Source organism: Medicago sativa, chromosome 7 (assembly GCF_051527215.1).
Source record: "Medicago sativa cultivar Bolivia chromosome 7, Bolivia_mono, whole genome shotgun sequence".
In the NCBI taxonomy this organism is placed as follows: Eukaryota; Viridiplantae; Streptophyta; class Magnoliopsida; order Fabales; family Fabaceae; genus Medicago; species Medicago sativa.
Window position 1 is genome coordinate 45,875,747 of NC_140755.1, and position 18,687 is coordinate 45,894,433.

At 32.7% G+C, this 18,687-nt stretch overlaps 3 protein-coding genes and 1 pseudogene across 3 annotated transcripts; 1 reads left to right on the forward strand and 3 right to left on the reverse strand.

The window, feature by feature from the left end:
• Positions 1-223: 223 nt before the first annotated feature.
• On the forward strand, positions 224-4,294 carry PDLP8 (plasmodesmata-located protein 8). Its single transcript, XM_085726570.1, has 3 exons — positions 224-1,706; positions 3,439-3,546; positions 3,974-4,294. The coding sequence occupies exons 1-3, from the start codon at positions 956-958 to the stop codon at positions 3,976-3,978; spliced, it is 864 nt and encodes a 287-aa protein (XP_085582696.1). The 5' UTR covers positions 224-955; the 3' UTR covers positions 3,979-4,294.
• Positions 4,295-9,171: 4,877 nt separating this feature from the next.
• LOC146906187 (uncharacterized) lies at positions 9,172-10,079 on the reverse strand (annotated as a pseudogene).
• A 3,884-nt stretch (positions 10,080-13,963) lies between these two features.
• LOC146906188 (uncharacterized) lies at positions 13,964-15,289 on the reverse strand. The gene has a single exon (XM_085724846.1). It carries the CDS (start codon positions 15,287-15,289, stop codon positions 13,964-13,966), a length of 1,326 nt encoding a protein of 441 aa, XP_085580972.1.
• A 1,837-nt stretch (positions 15,290-17,126) lies between these two features.
• Positions 17,127-18,081, reverse strand: LOC146906189 (pectinesterase inhibitor 9-like). Its single transcript, XM_085725801.1, has one exon. The coding sequence runs from the start codon at positions 17,966-17,968 to the stop codon at positions 17,282-17,284; it is 687 nt and encodes a 228-aa protein (XP_085581927.1). The 5' UTR covers positions 17,969-18,081; the 3' UTR covers positions 17,127-17,281.
• Between the last annotated feature and the right edge of the window lie 606 nt (positions 18,082-18,687).

The window sequence follows — 18,687 nt, forward strand, 5'->3', positions numbered from 1 at the left end:
CCGCTGGTTTAAACGTTGTTACTTGCAAGATCAACCAGTAAATCTTAGGAGCATATTTGTGCTTTTGTTGTTTCTAGGAAATTGTAAATATTCTTGAGAAATGTAAATAAACAGAAAAGATAAAAGCAATCGAACTCAACCCAGTTGAATTCAATCGAAGTTTGTTAAGTAAAATAACTTTGAATTACTCAAAAGAAACAAGTAAAATGTAAAGACATTTTAAAAGAGCAAATGTAAATTGCATTGATTGAATGTAAATTGGTACACAGATTCATACATTGCAACTTGTGACTCGTTTCTCGCTTCCATACGGATGATTTGAGTGTAAGTTTTGTATGATTGAATTGTGACGCTTTTTTCCTATGAAAAACTACTATTTATACAAGTAGAAATAACTACCTACATTCGAATTCAAAAAAACCAACTTATCCATCTAATTTGAATTTCGAACGCGCCTTTTTGGAGATATCTGTTGCTCGCCCTTATCTGAAATAACCGTCCTTCGATATATTTCGCCTGTCGAACTGAAGCACGTGCTCCCAGCAAGTCCAACTTCGATAAAACTTTGAGAACAGTTCTTTGATTCTTCGATGATAAGATCAACTCTCCTTTGACTGCATTTAATGATAGCCTTTAAAATTTACAGGCTAACAAGTACATACTAAGGAATCTTCTTAGTTTATCATGTAAATAGAAATATTGGTTTTTTTTTTCCTTAAAAAAAAAAAAAGAAGTATTGGTTTCTTTATGGCCATACTCATGACATAATTTTTTTTTTAATGGTCATGACATAATTATATACTCTTTGCTCCGACCAAGCAATAGTCTAACACAGAAAAAGGCTGCATTCAACAAACACAAAAACGAACGACTATTTCACTCTTTCATTATCACAAATCAAAAAACCACACAAACTAAAACCAAGGTTTGCAAAGAAAAATAATCAAAAGGAAAAATGTTGAGTTATCTTCAACTGCACTCCATTCAAAGAATCATCTTGAGACTCTTTTATCTTCTAATTTTCATATCTTCCTTTCCTACTACCCGTAGTTACCCTTCAAGAACTCACATCACAATCTATGCAAGTTGCTCAGAAGAAAAATACCAACCAAACACCCCCTATGAATCCAACCTCAACAGCTTGTTATCTTCAGTTGCAACATCATCATCTGAAGTTACTTTCAATAGTTATGGAATTGGAAATGGAACCTCAACACAACCAGAAGGAGCAGTATACGGTTTATACCAATGTAGAGGTGATTTACATCCAATTGACTGTTCAAAGTGTGTTGGAAGAGCAGTTAATCAAATAAGCTTAGTGTGTCCTTATTCTCTTGGTGCTTCTTTGCAACTTGAAGGTTGTTTTGTAAGATATGAACATAGTGGTGACTTTCTTGGTAAATTGGATACTAGTATTAGGTATAAGAAATGTAGTAAAGGTGTGAGTAGTGATGTTGAGTTCTTTCGGCGTAGAGACGATGTTCTTGAAGATTTGCAAACGGCGAATGGATTTAGGGTTAGTAGTTCAGGATTAGTTCAAGGGTTTGCACAATGTTTGGGTGATATAAGTGTATCAGATTGTTCAACTTGTTTGGTTGATGCAGTTGGAAAGCTGAAGAGCTTATGTGGATCAGCTGCAGCTGCTGATGTGTTCTTGGGACAATGTTATGCTCGGTATTGGGCTTCTGGTTATTATGAAGAATCAGGTACATTTGATTCTCACTCTTCTGGAAAAATATCTTTTTTCCATACAAATTTGAGCAAAGTTAGAGGCATTAATTTTCACATCCCTTTGGAAAAATATTCTACCTCTAGTGTTTTTTTCAACTTTAAAGCTCTGTCGCACCAACACTTTAGATTGAAAGCGTGTCTAGTGTTTGACATGTGCGAACACTGACATGACGCAGTTACATAGAATTACACTCAATTATTATCGACGTCAAACATGTAAGTGTCGTGTCTTATCCGGCCCGTGTATGTGATACTAAGTATTGTAACAAATTAATTTATGATTATTAAAATACTTTGAAGATAAGCATGCGCAAAGCAAATTTGAGTATATATAGATAAATCAATTCGATTCTTATTGTTTTGAATATATAATATAGATTATCAATGACCCCTTTGTGAAAAAGTGATCAGAGAAATGGAGGTAAAATGGAGGTAATATGCAATGGTCAATAATAATATTATAACTTATAAAAGCCAAAAGCATTCAGCACATTTGCTTTTAAACTTTATTTGGGAAAATGCACCTTTGTGCAATTGGTCTTTATTCTTTTTCATAAAACCCTTTGTTAGCATCACATTCTATATTCTTCACCTTACAACTGTAGCTTACTGATTTAGGATAAAGCAACGAATGGTATTAAAAAGAAGAGAGCATGGCATCTAAGTTCCATCTTTTGATCCTCAACAATAGAAAGTTATATTCTTCCCTAATTTCCTTCCAAAATTCTAAATTGCAGTAATAATATCAATTTCCTTCCACTTTGTTTGTCCATAGGTTATACACTTAATATTTTCAAATTATCACATTCAATTCAATTGATAATAGTTAAATATTGTAGTCATGTACTCCAAAATTCTCTTGTTAGGATTCATATTCTTTTCTTCGCGAATATATACTGCAGTGAAGCTAGTAAATAAATGACTAAATATAGCCCATTATGCATTTTCTCTCTTAGTTGATGATATTATTGAGAGTCCTATATTAAATAGCGATAGGAGTTTTGGACTGACTCGATAAAAGCGTTTGGTATGGTATTTAAATTATGAGACCCTCCATGTAATATATCAGTTTTTTTGATTGGACTCTCCTCGTGAGTTTAAGTTCTAACAAATGATGTCTTCGTTGAGAATTTGATCAGGGATATAGCTACTTATAAGTTGGGTAGGTACTCCGCTTAATAGTAATAGGGTAAATTGAAGCCGCCAAAGAAAAATATGACTAGCACTACATCATTACCTCTAGAGTGAAAACCGTCGTGGATTGTTGAATCTTAAAGGGTGGCATTATTTGAACTCTATCATTGACTAGATAAAAATGTTTAGCGTCTTACTTGAGTATTAGGGCTCTTCAACCTAATAAATTAATCATTTGCATTGAATTCTACGTATAAGTTTAAATCATGGATACATTTTTTATTGAGAGTTATTTTTATCCTTACTATTTTTAAAAACCACACCCTCCGAATTTACCATTGGAAGAGTGAAAATACAGATTTACTTTTTGTGTTTTGATGGATAATTCGAGTTAAAATGGTGTTTTTCTCCGTGCAAGTAAATTCGGACGAGAGTATTAGTTAGCATTTTCCTTTTAAAAGTCATATGCCAAAGGGCTCCCTTCTCACTTTTTAAGTAAGTTTTATGGATCAGTTTTTGTGTTGTGCCTATAGTTCTTCTCATTGCTTTCAATCAACTTGGTGTTTTGTGCAGATTCTCACAATAATGACCAAGTGGGGAAATCAGTTGCAATTATTGTGGGTGTGTTTGGGGGTCTAGCAGTTCTAGTTGTCCTTCTCTCTATTTGCAAAAAAGCAGCGGGTAATCATCTCACTAAAATGTGATCCTTATATAGGTCATTTTCGGTTTTCCCCCCTGTAAAATATTTTTTTTGAATTTCATCCTTGAAATTTGAAATTTTTTTGGTTTTGGACCTTCAAGAAAATTTTCACCCCCTGTAATTTGAGCAAATTTAGGTTTAACCCCCTTGTAATTTAAAAAAATTTCGGTTTACCCCCCAGTTAATTTAAGCAAATTTCGGTTTACCCCCTGCCATATCTTCGATTTTGTACTGTCAAAATTGATGAAGGTCCAAAACCAAAAATCTTCAAATTACAAGACGAAATCAAAAAAAAATATTTTACAGGGGGTAAAACCAGAAATGACCTATATTACAGGGGGTAAAGACATATTAACCCTTGATAAAATGATATGGTAATCATGATTAATATTTCTTTATTGAATGCAGGATAAGAAGATGCAGGTACTATAGGAAAGGGTAATCATCAAGAAAGATCCACAAATGTTTATTAAAATTTAGTGAAAGCCTGCTTTTGCTTTTTGATGAATTTAATATTTTGCTTTCTTGTCAAAAGAAAGTGGGACTTATCCTTTTGTTTTTTCTTTATTTTTTATTTTTGACCAAAAGGACTTATCCTTTTGTTTAGAAATTAGAAATACATCAACTTAGAAAGGGCTGCATATTGTCTTGCCTTGGTGATGTCCAAACCAAACCCATCATTAATTAGTTTAAACATTTTAAATGCATTTTCTATTATTCTTGTGTGCACTTCTTTCTAAACTACTTTACTTTTCATTTCATTGATATTTTTTGATAGGGTCATGTTAACTTATGTCCTTGGGACACAAGTTAAAAAGTTAAAAATGGAATTATAGACTCCCAACATTTGTGCAATTTTTTTTTTAATTCATCATTATTCAATTTTCAACACTCTTAATGGATCCCTCTTTTTTATATTTATTTTGATGCCGCAATTTTGAATTCTATTTTAAGGCTAGGAAGGTCGCCCTACCTCAGATACGGTCCAACACATACACATTCAAAATAAAAAATTCTACAAAGCATTAAGCTATTCATGTAATAACTCAGAGTTCACAACACTTAAGATGAGCAACAACTCAATTTTTAAACAAGAAACCCAGACAAACATAAAGAACTCATGACCAACACATGACCCACAACGCCTAATTGGACAATATGTTCAAGACGGAAAATGGAAGGGCTAAAAAATAAAAGTGTGTATGAAAATGAGTAACTCAGTGGTAGAAATAATATACTGAATTCGAACAAAAAAAAACCACTAAAAAACTCTCAAAATCCTCAAAAATTGAAACTTGCCATATTTGACATTTTTAATCAAAACTTGCTTGAATTCAATGTTTCCAACTACTAGACAAGAGTTTATTATAATTTTCTCAAATCTTGTTATTTTTGTGTTTTTTTTCCTTTCATATTGGTTTAGTTCGGATTTTAGAACCATAAATATTTTGTTCTCATGATTTTGGACTAGAAATGGGCACAGAGTGAGGGGAAACACAGCAAATTTGCTGATTTGCGAAAGATTTTGGCAATGTTTCAGAAACAGACAAACATGTTATCATGTTAGGGGAATATGGTCTTAGCCGCAACCTCTGTTAGGCAGAAGCATGAGATGATACACAGAGTCGAGAGAGGCGAACCTGCTAAGCCATAACCTGAGCCACAAGATGTGCCTTAGTATGAGCCACAAAGAGAGGAGCCAAAGGCGTAGGAGGAGCATGAGGAGGCACAACCATAGGCGCCTCTTGAGTCATATCCAGGAAATTTGTATGATATGTATGTCTTGTCACTATACGCATACCATATGGTTAGCCGCATTTGGGTGGGAGATGTACAATACATTTGTCTTATTGTTTCTAGATCATTTTCTTATTGTTTATTGCTTCTAGTTTGTTCTCTATATTTTCCAGTTCTATGACACACTAAAATGTGTCAACAACGGAAAGAAGGTCATTTGTCTGAATAATCCGATGGAAATGTGGTTCACAGTACCATCAGAACCAATGGACTAACAAACCTCGCTAGCATGGGACACACCCTAATTGATAACAACCTGTTGTGGGATATTAAAAGACGTTGTATACCGAGACATTCAACTTTTACCTCCAAATCAGAGAGATTACAATGACACTAGACTAGATAACATGTCACGCTTGTTGCAACTACCCATCCATGTTAGTTTGTTGGACCGTAACCCCATTGGCAAACCTGGTGGGACGAACTGATGGTGGAATTGGTTAAATCTAACCTAGAGGATGGTGACCGATAAGTTCAAAATACTAAATGGGCTTAATCATAGTTGAGCTTCCTAGTTGAAAATACTAAATGCAAGTTCATGAGGCATGTGGATTCAACATTTGGCCAGTAATGCGGAGGGTAACATACCAGGCAGAAAATTGCACATGAAGAACACTATAAGAATTTATTCTCTTTTCTTGCTGGGCTCCGGCATCTTCTTAGAGAGCTCCATATATATGGTCTACATCTTCGCATGGAGGACTTCTACTTGTACATAGAGCGTCATATAATATAAGAACCTATATTCAATTACCCACACTAAAAATACTCACATTCCTTACCGAAAATACTTTGAATTTTTAGTGTTATTGAGCATGATTTGTTGTTGATTAAGGGTTAAGTTAAATTGGTTTTATGTTGTGTTGATTTTCACTTCAAGTGGTATTTCAAGTTTTAGGTTTCTCCTTAAATTAAAGTTTTTTTTTTATCTTAAAGAGGTAATTATGGCATCTCTCTATCCTTAATTTAGAAGAAAAGAGTTCTTCCAATGGTAGAGGTAGTATTAGAAGTTCACTTAAAATTTTATTTGATGTCAAGAATTCAATTCCATAAGAAAGGGTTTGGGACTATATCAACAGGCTTAAAACTCGAGTTGTAAATACCCTAATTTTCAGTTTATCTTAATTGGTAGATAGAAATAATGCACTTGGATCAGAGCATTATCAAAGTACTTCTAAGCAGCTCCAAAACTCTCCTCAAATGTGGAGAGCATAATCACTTTGAACTTCGTCTCGTCTTCCTCTAAGGCCTTGAGACAAGCCTTTACCTTTGAGAGAGCCTTCTTATTTCATGTAAGAGTTTCCTCATGACCATTAACAACTACTGAATCTCGATCAAGGACTTAATCTAATCTACCACGATGGCCTCTAGTTGAGATTTTTCTCTTCAAATATTTGTTCTGGTCATCCAATTATTTTGCCAAATTCTTAGTGGTCGTTGGGTTTTGAGTATGAGTTGGCTTCATTTTGTTAAAACAAGATGTTCTTACAAGATGTTGTACCAAATGTCTTAGACATGTTAGTACGATATCTTAGCTTAAGGTGAAGTACTTTGTTTCACATTCTTGGAAGATTGTATTTTCGCGTGAGATCATAAAATATTTGTTTGAAGATTTGATTCACGTAGCTTATGCTCTAAGAGGCGTGTGTTTCTAGAAGCTTGTACATGATGTTTTTGCTATGCCGTGTTTTTTGAGTAAATGTCGTAAACATATTTGGTAATATAATATTTTGCTCCTAGAAGATTGTGACTGAATATACATTTTGGTCAACTGGTTTGTTTAGCCCAATTGAAGAAAAAGCTCATCCATTATATGACTATATAAGGAAGACTCAACCCCTTGTGAAGAGGTTCGAAGGCGTCATTTGAATAAGAGTCTTTTAGGGTTTCGTGTCCTTGTTATTTGTATACCTCTCTATGTGTCGCCTTGATGCATAGAGTTGGTTTGTATAGTTGAAATGTTAGTTTTTATTTGTATACCAGTCTAGTGCATCTTGCAAGATTTGGTTTGTGTATTGAAGTTGTTCTCCTATTTAATTGTAATCTTTAATGAGTCAATCATTGGGTTTATGATTGAGAGAAAGTGAGAGGGAATCTCATATTTATGGGGAGTCTTAGATAGAAATTCACGGGTAGTGTTAGGTGAAAAGATACTGAACAAGATTTGTTCACGTAAGACTATGAACTAATACCAATGAGAGTGAATTTTCTTTCTTGGCATGGATGCCTCCAGATGTAGGAGATGTTCCACCAAACTGGGTTACCATATCTCATGTGTTCCTCTTTGTTGTGGTGTACTTTAATTTTGTTTATTGTGCGATATTGTCGCACTAGGGCCGACCCTAGGCATAGGTCGGGGATGCGACGGCATAGGGCCCATACCGTTACGCGACCCAAATGTTTTTTTTATGGAGGGGGTGTATATAAAAATATTTGGTTTATGGGGGCTATATATAACAAAGTTCACCGAAATGCCCAAAACATTGACATGATGAAGGGCTAGGCTGAAACCTGTTAATGTTTTTGGCCCTTTTGACACAATTTTCTATATATATACCCCATATAGAACAAATATTTTTATATACACCCTCCCTATCAAAAAATTTGGTTGTTCTTAATAATGTAAAAAAAATTATTATCGAAAAATTGGTGATATTTTTTTGGTCCCTTTGTTCTTAATAATGTGTCTCACTAATATTAAAAATATTGATGATATTTATTATCCAAGAAATTTGGATAATTTTCATAACAAAACATATTATATTTTAGTTGAAAATGGGTCTGCTAGAGTAATTAATCTTAATCTTGTCCTTCAAAAGGTTCCAATAAAATAAATTATATCAATATAGTAATGTCAACTTTCTTGAATTGATTGAAAGGATTGCAAAATTGATTTTGATAATGCAAGATCAAGTGAGACGCATTCATGATAATGAAATCGATGTGGGACGCATTCAGCATCATGTGGCACACTCAACTTTTTTTTCAATCTCTATTTTTTAGATGCTAAAATTTCAGTCTCGCAGGTGCTATTGTTCTGTACTTCTACAGTATTTTATTTTGTTTTGATGTCTATAAAGTATTTGATTTATTTTCAGATGTTGCCTTAAAAATCTATTTGGTACTGAAAAACAGGAAAAAAATAAAATGAAGAGTTAATAAAATAACAACAATAAGCTAAAAAAAACTTATAACGTATTATGTAAGGGGCCATTTTCTCATATTATGCTTAATGCCCGTAAAACTTTAGGAATGACATTGTGTCGCACCTGTTGTCTAGGGCATCATTCTTGTCAAACATTGTCCAGGACATCTGTCCGGCGAGCGCCATAATTTCAATGGTAAATCACCCAAATTCATCAAGGGTAATGTAGAAAAACCATTATTCTTTAATTATTTTAAAAATACACATTATGAAATTACTTTTATCCTATCATTTGAATTCTGCTCTTCTCCCAACAGAAAATGCTCATTCCCAACTAAAATGATCAAAGTACCCCTGCATGAGTCAACTCATGCTGCGTGAGTTAACTCACGTTAACCAATACTTCCCAAATTGCATATTGATTCTGAACATACCCAATAAAAGGCACATGTAAGTCAAACCTCCCCAAAAATGTTACATATATTACATTTAAGGTGACAACTTGTGTACCCAATTGGTATTTGTATCCATGACCTTTTAAGTCGGTTAAAAGGTTAACTGACGTCATAAGATTTTTATTTTTTTTTATTTTTTTTTTAGGAACGAGGTTTGCTCTGATACCAGAGTTTGAGCAGAGTACGGAAGAGTTTTCTCATAGACAAATTTAAATTCTTTTGTCTAATTTTTCGAGCTGTAGAGACAACCCTTCTATTGAGCTTTGTAATTTACTTAGCTCTTTTTGTTCTGAGATCTCAAAATCTCTTTTGGGTGGTGTTACTCTAAGGCTTTGACTCCTGAACAATGGTTTTTCTGTTTCTTCAAATAGATCTTTCTCAGCTTCTATCAAAAAAAATTATTTCTTGCTAAATTTCTAAATATAGGTGTCTTTAGGGTAACTAAAGGTGTAAATAATTCATCAATATGAATTGTATCCTTTCCTATAAATTCTATGCTATGGTGTGAATTACTCAAAGCATAATTAACTCTTTAACATATTGTAAAAGGATGATTACCTTTTTTCATAAAATTCGAGTTTTTCAACTTATAATGAAAAACTATAGATCTATCTAGATCTGTATCTTTTAGGGATAATCCAATTTGTAAATTTATATCAAATTTTATTTTTCCATATTTTAAATTACACTTTCCTTGTGCAATTATTGCTTGTCTTTTGTCTAAAATTCTAGAGTCTTCTAAGGCTATTTCTAGAGGTGAATCAATACCTTTCATAAAAGTACTTTTGATTAAAACTTGAATGGTTGATATATGAATATAACCAATTTTACTTTTTTCTTTTTCAGAAAATGTTTCAATTCTTTTTTTAATTTGAGTCTTATCTATAGTAGATATGACTATGTTTCCTTGAGTAGTTTCAATCGGAATTGCTTCTTCTCCGATCGTTATTCCAAATTTCAAAATATTTTTTCTTGAGAAAAATTCTTTGAATTTATTAAACTTTCTTTTGAAGTTTTCTTCAGCAGTTAAAGATAAATTTGCTTCTTCTATCTTATTATCTATTATGCCATCAACATAATAACTAGATGTTCCTTCAAAGTATGAAACCTCAGTCATATTCTATAATGTTTATCATGCCAATAATATGATATTGAAAAGTAAATTAATAAAGATATATTCATACTTGATTCTATCTTCTTTGAGATTTTGTTGATATTTTTGGTTTTGTTGTAGTTAGATATAATCTTCTGAATGATTATATTTTGATTTGGGTAATCCCTCCAGAGTATTACCTCAAGGATCTAGCTCTTCCAGAGTCTTATCTGAAGAGCTACTTCTATAAAAACAAGTTTTTATAGGAACGAAATACTTAGTAGTATTGAACTTCAATATTCGTTGATTACAAATGAGCATCGATGCTCTTATTTATAGTGAAAAAGGGCTCACAAATTGTTCACATGTCCCTTTCTCGACAGCTAATAAAGATAGACACGTAAAGAAAAAGACACACAATAATGTACATAATTATCTCCTAAGTGGTCCCCATCTGACTCAAATGTGATAAGGTACCACTGTACACTTTGGTCTATTACATGACGCGTGGCTTAATGATTTATTCTTCATTGTTGTTTTCTGCCGACGTTTTCTTTGGACAGTTTTTGCACACGTGTCCTTTGAAATATGTACCAAAATACCTCCAGCATTCTTCCTGTATGGCTCGTGGTAATTTTTCATAATCATTTTTTAACTGATCTATTTTTTCTTCAAAATCTTTTACCGCTTTGACATCCTTGTCTTTTGCTGATTTTCTGGAGTCGCTGTATACGACTATTGAGGCGTCTTTATAGACTACTCTGTAGTTTATCTGTTGCGTTAATATGGAAATCTTTTGATGCATGTTTTTCATTTGATTGACATACACGGCTGGTTTCCATTCAGTACTTTCTCTACTCATGGCTGGATATTCTTTGTTTGAGATTCCAATCTTGATTAAATATAATGGTTTTGAGATAAGATCCGAGATAATTTCATCATACCAAGGATATCTAGAGTCGATCTGAAGAAAGATCTTTTTTCCTTTGGTAAACAAATTGTTGAATTTTTGTGCCAAATTTTGTAACTCGTTTGGAAGAAACCTGAGTTCTCCAAATGTTCTTCCTGGTTGTTCCTCCAGATATATGGTATGAATTAATCCATTCTGAAATAAAAATAGACATGTGGTGCTGTCTATTCCTGGTAATATGACTGCTTTGGTACAGCCAAATCTGCTGACTAGGTAAAAGCATTATGTGGTGAATTCTTCTACATAGTTGTTTATCCATTTCCATCTGAGACTAAATTCTATATAAGTTGGATAAGTTATTTGGAAATTCTTTTGATGTTCGAGCTGACGAATTTTGTCAATTGACATTTTCTTTTTAGACTCCATTGTTGGATATCTTTGGAGGTTTTTTGCTGTTGTAACCTCTTTGTATGACCTGTAAAATGCCTGTTCAGCTTCTTTCATCGTCTTATAGCCTTTGTGGCGTACATTCCTGCCGATGATATGTTGTTTTGCAATTGCCATTTTCTGTAGATGCCCTTCATTGGACCGTAAAAAATGACATATGCTTCAAACTTTCCCATTTCATTGTCTACGGGATCGCTTGTTTGAATGGTTGAACCATTTTTTCTTGCTCCATCTTCTTCTTCTTCGACTTCTTCAGCCTAGGATTTTTTGCTATCTGAGGTTGTTTCTGAAGTTGGTACTGAAGATATTGGTTTCTGATTTTCAGTTGTTGAACTCCAACCACTAGGTGCTATTGACTCAATGGGGATTTTTTTATTCTTCTTGAGCTGTGTACTTTACATAGTAGTTGTATTTTCCAGAATCTTGACCCAACAGATCCCAATTTTCGTTATCTTTAGGAACTTCATCTGAATTTGTTACCATGCTTTGTAAGCTTTTTAGTGTGATTATCATCTCCCCGCTCTAGTCAGAGACCTTTTTTCTTCTAGCTTCTAAGGCGGCTAGCTGCTCGTCCTTCTATTTGATGTTGTTTTGAAGAAGTTTTATGGCTTGCTCTATTCTCTTGTTAATGTATCTGCAAAACTGTTTTGTTCAGATTTTATGTATTTAATGTATGGCTGGAATGGTTGTAACTTCATCTGCCATCTGATTAGTCTGCCTTGTCTATGATCAGCTTTAATTTTGTATTTCCAGAAACCTGTAAGATACTTGGAATCTGTTCGTAATAAAAACCTTGATGAAAGTAATTCAACTTTCCATTTTTCTAATATTTTTACACATGCCAGAGTTTCCAGTTCCTGAATATGGTATCTGGATTTTGTATCCGTAAACGTACCAGAAATGTGTTTGCATAAATGCAATTTTTCATTATCCGTTATCAAGATTTTAGAAGCACTATAATCAATGCTTTTTATAGTTTGAAGATCTTTCGATTCTTCAATTTCTCCTTTCTCATTAAGAGAAAGTTTTTCTTTAACATCAGGTAAAGCACTCATACAACCTGCCCAGGTTGTTTGTGATGCATCTGTTTCTACAATCAAAAAATCCTTTATTATCGGATTGTAGAGTACATGCAAAACTTGAATTTTTTTCTTTAATGGTTTTAACTATATCAGAATAAGTTTTAGTCCAGGACCAAGGGATTTTTTGTGAAATTTTCTTTTGCTAATGCTTTCTTTCTTTTGCTAAATATTTGAAAAATCCTTATCCAAGAAATCTTTGGATTTGCTTTCTATCAGAAAGCTCGTTTGGAAAAGCTTGTATTTTTTCTTGGGTAGGGGGGTGCTAAACTTAGTTCCCCATTTTCTTTTAAGACAAGTCCTAGGTATTCAATTTCTTTTTGAAATTTTTTTTATTTCTATTTTGATATCACAATACCTTTTTCTTTGACTCTTAAAAGAACAGTTTCTACATCTTTAAGATGTTGTTCCTTTCTTCCTTTTGTAAAAATAAGTATATCATCTATATATGCTAGACATATATGATTCAATCCTTCAAAAGACTGATCCATAAATCTCTGATATATCGATGGTGCTTGTTTTAGTCTGAAGGGCAAAACATTCCATTCGTAGTGTTTTTGTGGTGGACATGAAAAAGCCGTTAATGGTTTTGTTTCTTCAGCTAGTCTGAGTTGGTAATAACCAGACTTTGCATCCAAGGAAGAAAACCAATTACATCCTTTTATTTTTTCAAAAATAAATTCCTTTCTTGGTAACTTATAAGAATCTCCAACTGTTAATTGATCACCATTCTCCTCTTACCCCTTTTTATTTCGTTGTGATTTTCAACATAAAAAGCTGGTGCAGAGTGCGGACTTGATGAAGGTCTAATAAGATCCTTATCAAGTAAATCCTTAGATTCTTGTTGAAACTCTTCAACATCTCTAATAGAATATGGAATTCTATTTGGAACGTTTATTTCGTCATTAGGGTTTTTAAGTTTTATGACTATTAATTCATGATTAGTGTTCTTAAGGCTGTCTAGAGGGTTATCTGAACAGACTTCATCTAATCTTTCTTCTATGATAATATGAAAATTTCTTTCTTCCCATATAATTCTTAATTCCTTAAGGTTTCCCTTGATAAGATTTAAGATCTCGTTTCTAGTAACTATTTTGGTGGTTACTATTTTACTATTCTTAGGATTTCCTAAGTCTTTCCAATGAAGTGATATAGTATCTCTTCTTTGAGTAAATGGTTCATATAACTTTAAAAAGTTATTTCATATGACTAAATCTAGTCCTGAATCATGGAGGTAAATTGTTGGAATGAAAAATTTATATCCTTCAATTTCTATAGAAGCATCTCTAAGGTGAAACCATATCTGATGTTTTGACTTGTCTGCAACTATAATTTCCTTTGGTTTTGCTAATCTTTCCCAATTTCTAGAGATAGATTTTTTACCAAAACAGAGAGTTGCACCTGTATCTATATAGGCCAGTAGTTTTTTATTTCCTAACACTAATTTTATGAATGTAGCACTTGGATTTCCTTTACCAAGTATTTTCTTCGTCATCTGATTCTCTCTCAATACAATACTCATAAAGTTCGTCATTAGAACTAATGTCTGATTCTATAGGTTCATATCCTAAAGCATATATAGCATGTAGGACATTTTTCTTTGGATTACCTTTCTTAGGACACTCATTTGCATAGTGACCATCTTCATGACATAGCCAACATGTATGTGATTTTTTACCTCGTGGACATGTTTTTCTTTTTGGATGAGGTGGTTTTTTTCTAAAGAATTTTTTATCTCCCTTCTTGAATTTTCTAAACCGGATTTTCTTAAACCTCTTTTTCTTATAATGATGTTTCTGAGTTCTTCTAGACCCTTTTTTAGGATTAGGGTTACATCCATAGTTTCCTACTTTGTCTTGTAATTTATTACAACAAAGGGATACTTGAGCTTCTCTTTTAGCTATTTTTTGGCTACATTTCTCCTGAAGCCAAGTCTTTAGGCAAGTTATTCTTCCTCCAAGGGTATTATCTACTTTTCCTTCTGTGAGAGTTGAGGCAAAATATAACTTAATTTGTTCCGAAACTTTTTCTGGTAACTTGTCATAGAATAATTCTATCAAGTTTCTAGAGTTTCTGGTATTATTATCTATGTTATAATAATAGTTTTGGAACTCACATATAAAGTTGTCTACATAACACATATTGCAAATTTTAAGATTGGTTATCTTCCAAAGGTTCTGTTTGGAAAATGCTATTTTTGATTGGATGATATCTTTCCATCCCTTGAAATCTTTAACTAATAGATCATGTACCCAATCTGTTACTAAGGATCCAGTTAGGGGTATGGTTGCCATAACTTCTGATGGTAGAGTTGAAATGTATTTAAATGCATTTCCTCTGGTTTTATACTGTAGATAGTTGAAGGTATCAATAACACTCAAATTTCTAAGATCTTCATTTAATTGGACTAATACATTATTTGTATTATACCAATCTCTTAAATCTTTTGCAGTATTTATACTACAATCTATATCTAGAATTCCTTGTCCTTGAAAAGGATTTTGTGAAGGCTCATAGTAATGAGGTATTTTTTGAAATTTCTGTGTTGTGAATTCTTTTTCAAAATCTGCAAGTCTTTTAGTTCCTGAAGTTTCAGCCTCTTCTATTTTTACATAATGAGGGTTTTCATTATCGGTTTCATTAGCTTCTTCTTCCGAGCTAAAGTCATAGATAATTTGATTATTATCTTCTGGTTTGTCATCAAAGGTTTCTTGACCATTGCCACTAATATCCAAAGAAACCATAAGTCTTTCTAGATTTTCTAGTTGCTTATTAAGAGCTTCTTCTGTATCATCCATCAAAAGAAATTAGATGGAGGTTTAATAGTTAATTGTTTAGATCCAGAAGTTTCCTTAGGTTCAGAAACTTTTTCTTGAATTTTAACTGTTTCTGGTGTTTTTTCTGGGATAATTATTTGTTTTCCTTTATCTTCCCCCCTTGTATGAAATTGAGATAGCTCATCTAGGGTTAAATATCTTTCTTTATTTTCTAAGTGTTTCAAAATACTTTCTTGAATTTCATCCATCCTTTGGTGAAATTTTTTATAACAACGATGTTTGATTAGGTAAGCTAACATACAGGCTATATTATTGATCTGTGGATTTTCTGTATGAAAAAGGTGAGGATATCTATGTGTTTCATCTTCTTCATAACAGGAAAAAATTTCTTCATTAAAATTTCATGTTTCATGAGGTATATACCTTTCTTCTTTAGACTGCAAAGTTTCTATATAGGACGTTTGCTTTTCTATCCTATATTTTAGATCATAAAAGTCATCTAAAACCTTCCGTATATTATTTGTTATACTTCCTTCAGCCATTTTGCTTAAAATATAGTTATAATTATAGGTTTATTTTTTAAATTTATCTAGCTAGTTTTTGAAGTCTTTCTTTAAGAGTTTTGGCTAACTCTATGTATTTTGAAAAAAGTTGGTAATCAAAATCCATTTTTAAAAAGTAATCAGCAGATTCTTCACACCATTGAATTTGTGCTTTTACTAAACCAATTTGTTGGTAATTAGGATGTAAAATAAAAGGAGAAGGAATAATTCTTCCTGTTGGATTTCTAATCCAATTCATAATTTTTCTTGACTTTTTAAACCAGTTGATTGAAAAGGCCGATTTTAAAAGTTTTTGTCTTTTTTAATAAAATTAATCCACATGGATGGTTGGATGTGTGACACCACCAAAATGGGGTGGGTAGATAAGTTTTCACCTATATTTAAACACTTAAAGTAACATGGTGTGTGCCAACACCAATTGCAATTGAACATGTTATCATCACCATACTGATTTGTATTTGCCCTATGTGTGGCAACCTGTGGAAGCACCAGAGAAACTTGTTTGCTTGTTGTTCTTGATGTGATAACTTACACTTGTCACGTGACAAAATAACTCATTCTTTTAGGTAATGATGACACTGTCTAGACTAAACTTTTAGAATAATAAAATGAAGGGCTGTTTTTGATGTGATAACTTACACTTTTAGAATAATAAACTAATTAATGGGGGCTGTTTTTGGTACTAATAAGATAAACTACATCTTGATTAATTTTATCAAAAAAAATCTTGATAATTGTGGTTCGATTCTTTGATTTTTTTTTTTTAAATTAAGAATATTTAAATTTTCGATAATTGCTTATGTAATGTCACATCCAAACACTTCAATTTATGTAAGTACTTTTTAGTGTACATATCCAAACATAAATAGCTTATCAAATATAAAAGCTTATGATGTAAGCTCTAATGTTATAAGTCCTAATGCTATAAGCATCTATATAAACTGTTTATCCAAACGGTGCCTTATTCTTACTTGAATTACTTTCGACTTTAATTAGGTAGTGGGGGTCTGTTTTAGTGGGGTGGAGCCTTTGGTCCACTGCTTTTGTAAGTGTGTTTTGTAATACTGTTCTGTGCTTGAGTGTTGCAATCAAATTTTAGCCATTCAAATCCTATAACAACCTTAGTGGACACACATCACCCTTCTCAGTCGCACCAATTTTTGTTGGTTGGTATAATAGCCAATTAAATTGATTAACAAACAATTGATTATTTATATGAAAAGGAAAACTCCTTTAGGTATCACCCTTAACTCTTTTTTTTTTTTTTGACAAGACAAACAAAACTTCATTCATTATTTTGATGGATACATTATTAATTTATACAACCATATATATCACACTTTGTTAAAGACTATATTGAAACCTCATTTAGAGATAAAAAAAAAAAAAAAGAATAAACATAAAAAACGAATTATAATCTACATGACCCAAACCGTTGAGCTTGTATTGATTATGGTGTCTTTGCAGCTCTAGCAGCAGCTGCTGCAGCTTTGTACCTAACAGCAAATTTATGAAACAAGGCAAGTCCATTACTAGTAACCTCTGCAACATTTTGTGCCTTAACCTTAATAGTAGCAGTCCTCTTACTCATCCTATGACCAGGAAACGATTGAACACAATAGCTAGCATCGGTTAAAGCAGTACTCACCCATGTCTCAACATTACTTATGTGCCACAACATTTTATCATCAATAACTGTACCTTTGTTCAACCTACGAAGCTCTTTAATTGCTTGGCTAAGTTGATCAACACTATCACTGATTTGTTTCTCACAATCTTGCATAGTTAAGTAAGCAAGACCGGTGGGTTCGCTACCGTTGTTGAGTTCTTCGAGTTCCTTTACTACTTTTAATAAGTAACCCCTTGTTTGAAGTGCTTTTGTTAGGCTGACGGAAAGGGCTATGTGGGCTAAGTGGTCAGGTCGGTCTATGGTTGAATATTTGGCGAACGTGGCTAAGGATCGGATGCATAGATCGGGGTACCGTGTCCCTTGGCATGAGGACTCTATGTACTCCATTGTTTTGGTTCGGTTTTCGGTATGTTTGGACATATGACGAGCTAAAGATGGCTCGATTCGTGCAAGACATGAAAAGATAGAGAGGAAAATTGCTATGAATGTTAGGTTTAGGGATGCCATTTTTCTTGAGTGATTTGATCTGATCCAATTGTTGCAAAGAGGAGAGTTTTCGATGGTGAAGAGCTGATTTTTGTTGAATAAAATGATATGGGGAATGGTTCTTATATATAGAGAGAGAAAGATCCTTTGAGATATTGGCGTATGAATATCTTTTTATCTTGTTCAATTTTTTTTTTTTTTTTGAAGAAATCTTGTTCAATTTTTTATTTTTCCAATGTTAATTTACGTGCTCTATACGTGCGGCTATAGGTTGCAATAAAGAACTAAAAACAACACTAGAAAAAATTTTAAGACGGTCGGTCAGAGGAATATTAGCACGAGCATTAACGTTAATTATGGGCAAATTATTGTTAATCTCCTTTTCTTATATTGTGATATCACAAAGTTCTATAATTTCCTTTCCTTTTCTTTGAGGTATCACTAAGTTATAAATGAATAAATAAAAGAGTTTAATCATTTTTCATAATTATCTCTATGAATCATAGGGAGTTATTGTAGTTTTTTTTTTCAAACAAAAAAAAAAGGAGTTATTGTAGACTAAAATCAAATTTTGGGTGATATATATTGTATTTTTTTTTTTTTTTGGTTACAAGGGAAAAGGATATATATATTGTATTAGTCTATGATAAAAAAAATTGAAAGTAATGCATGATAAAATTTAATAGCTTATAAATGTATATTGGGTGATAATTTTTCAAAATTATCTCTATGAATCATAT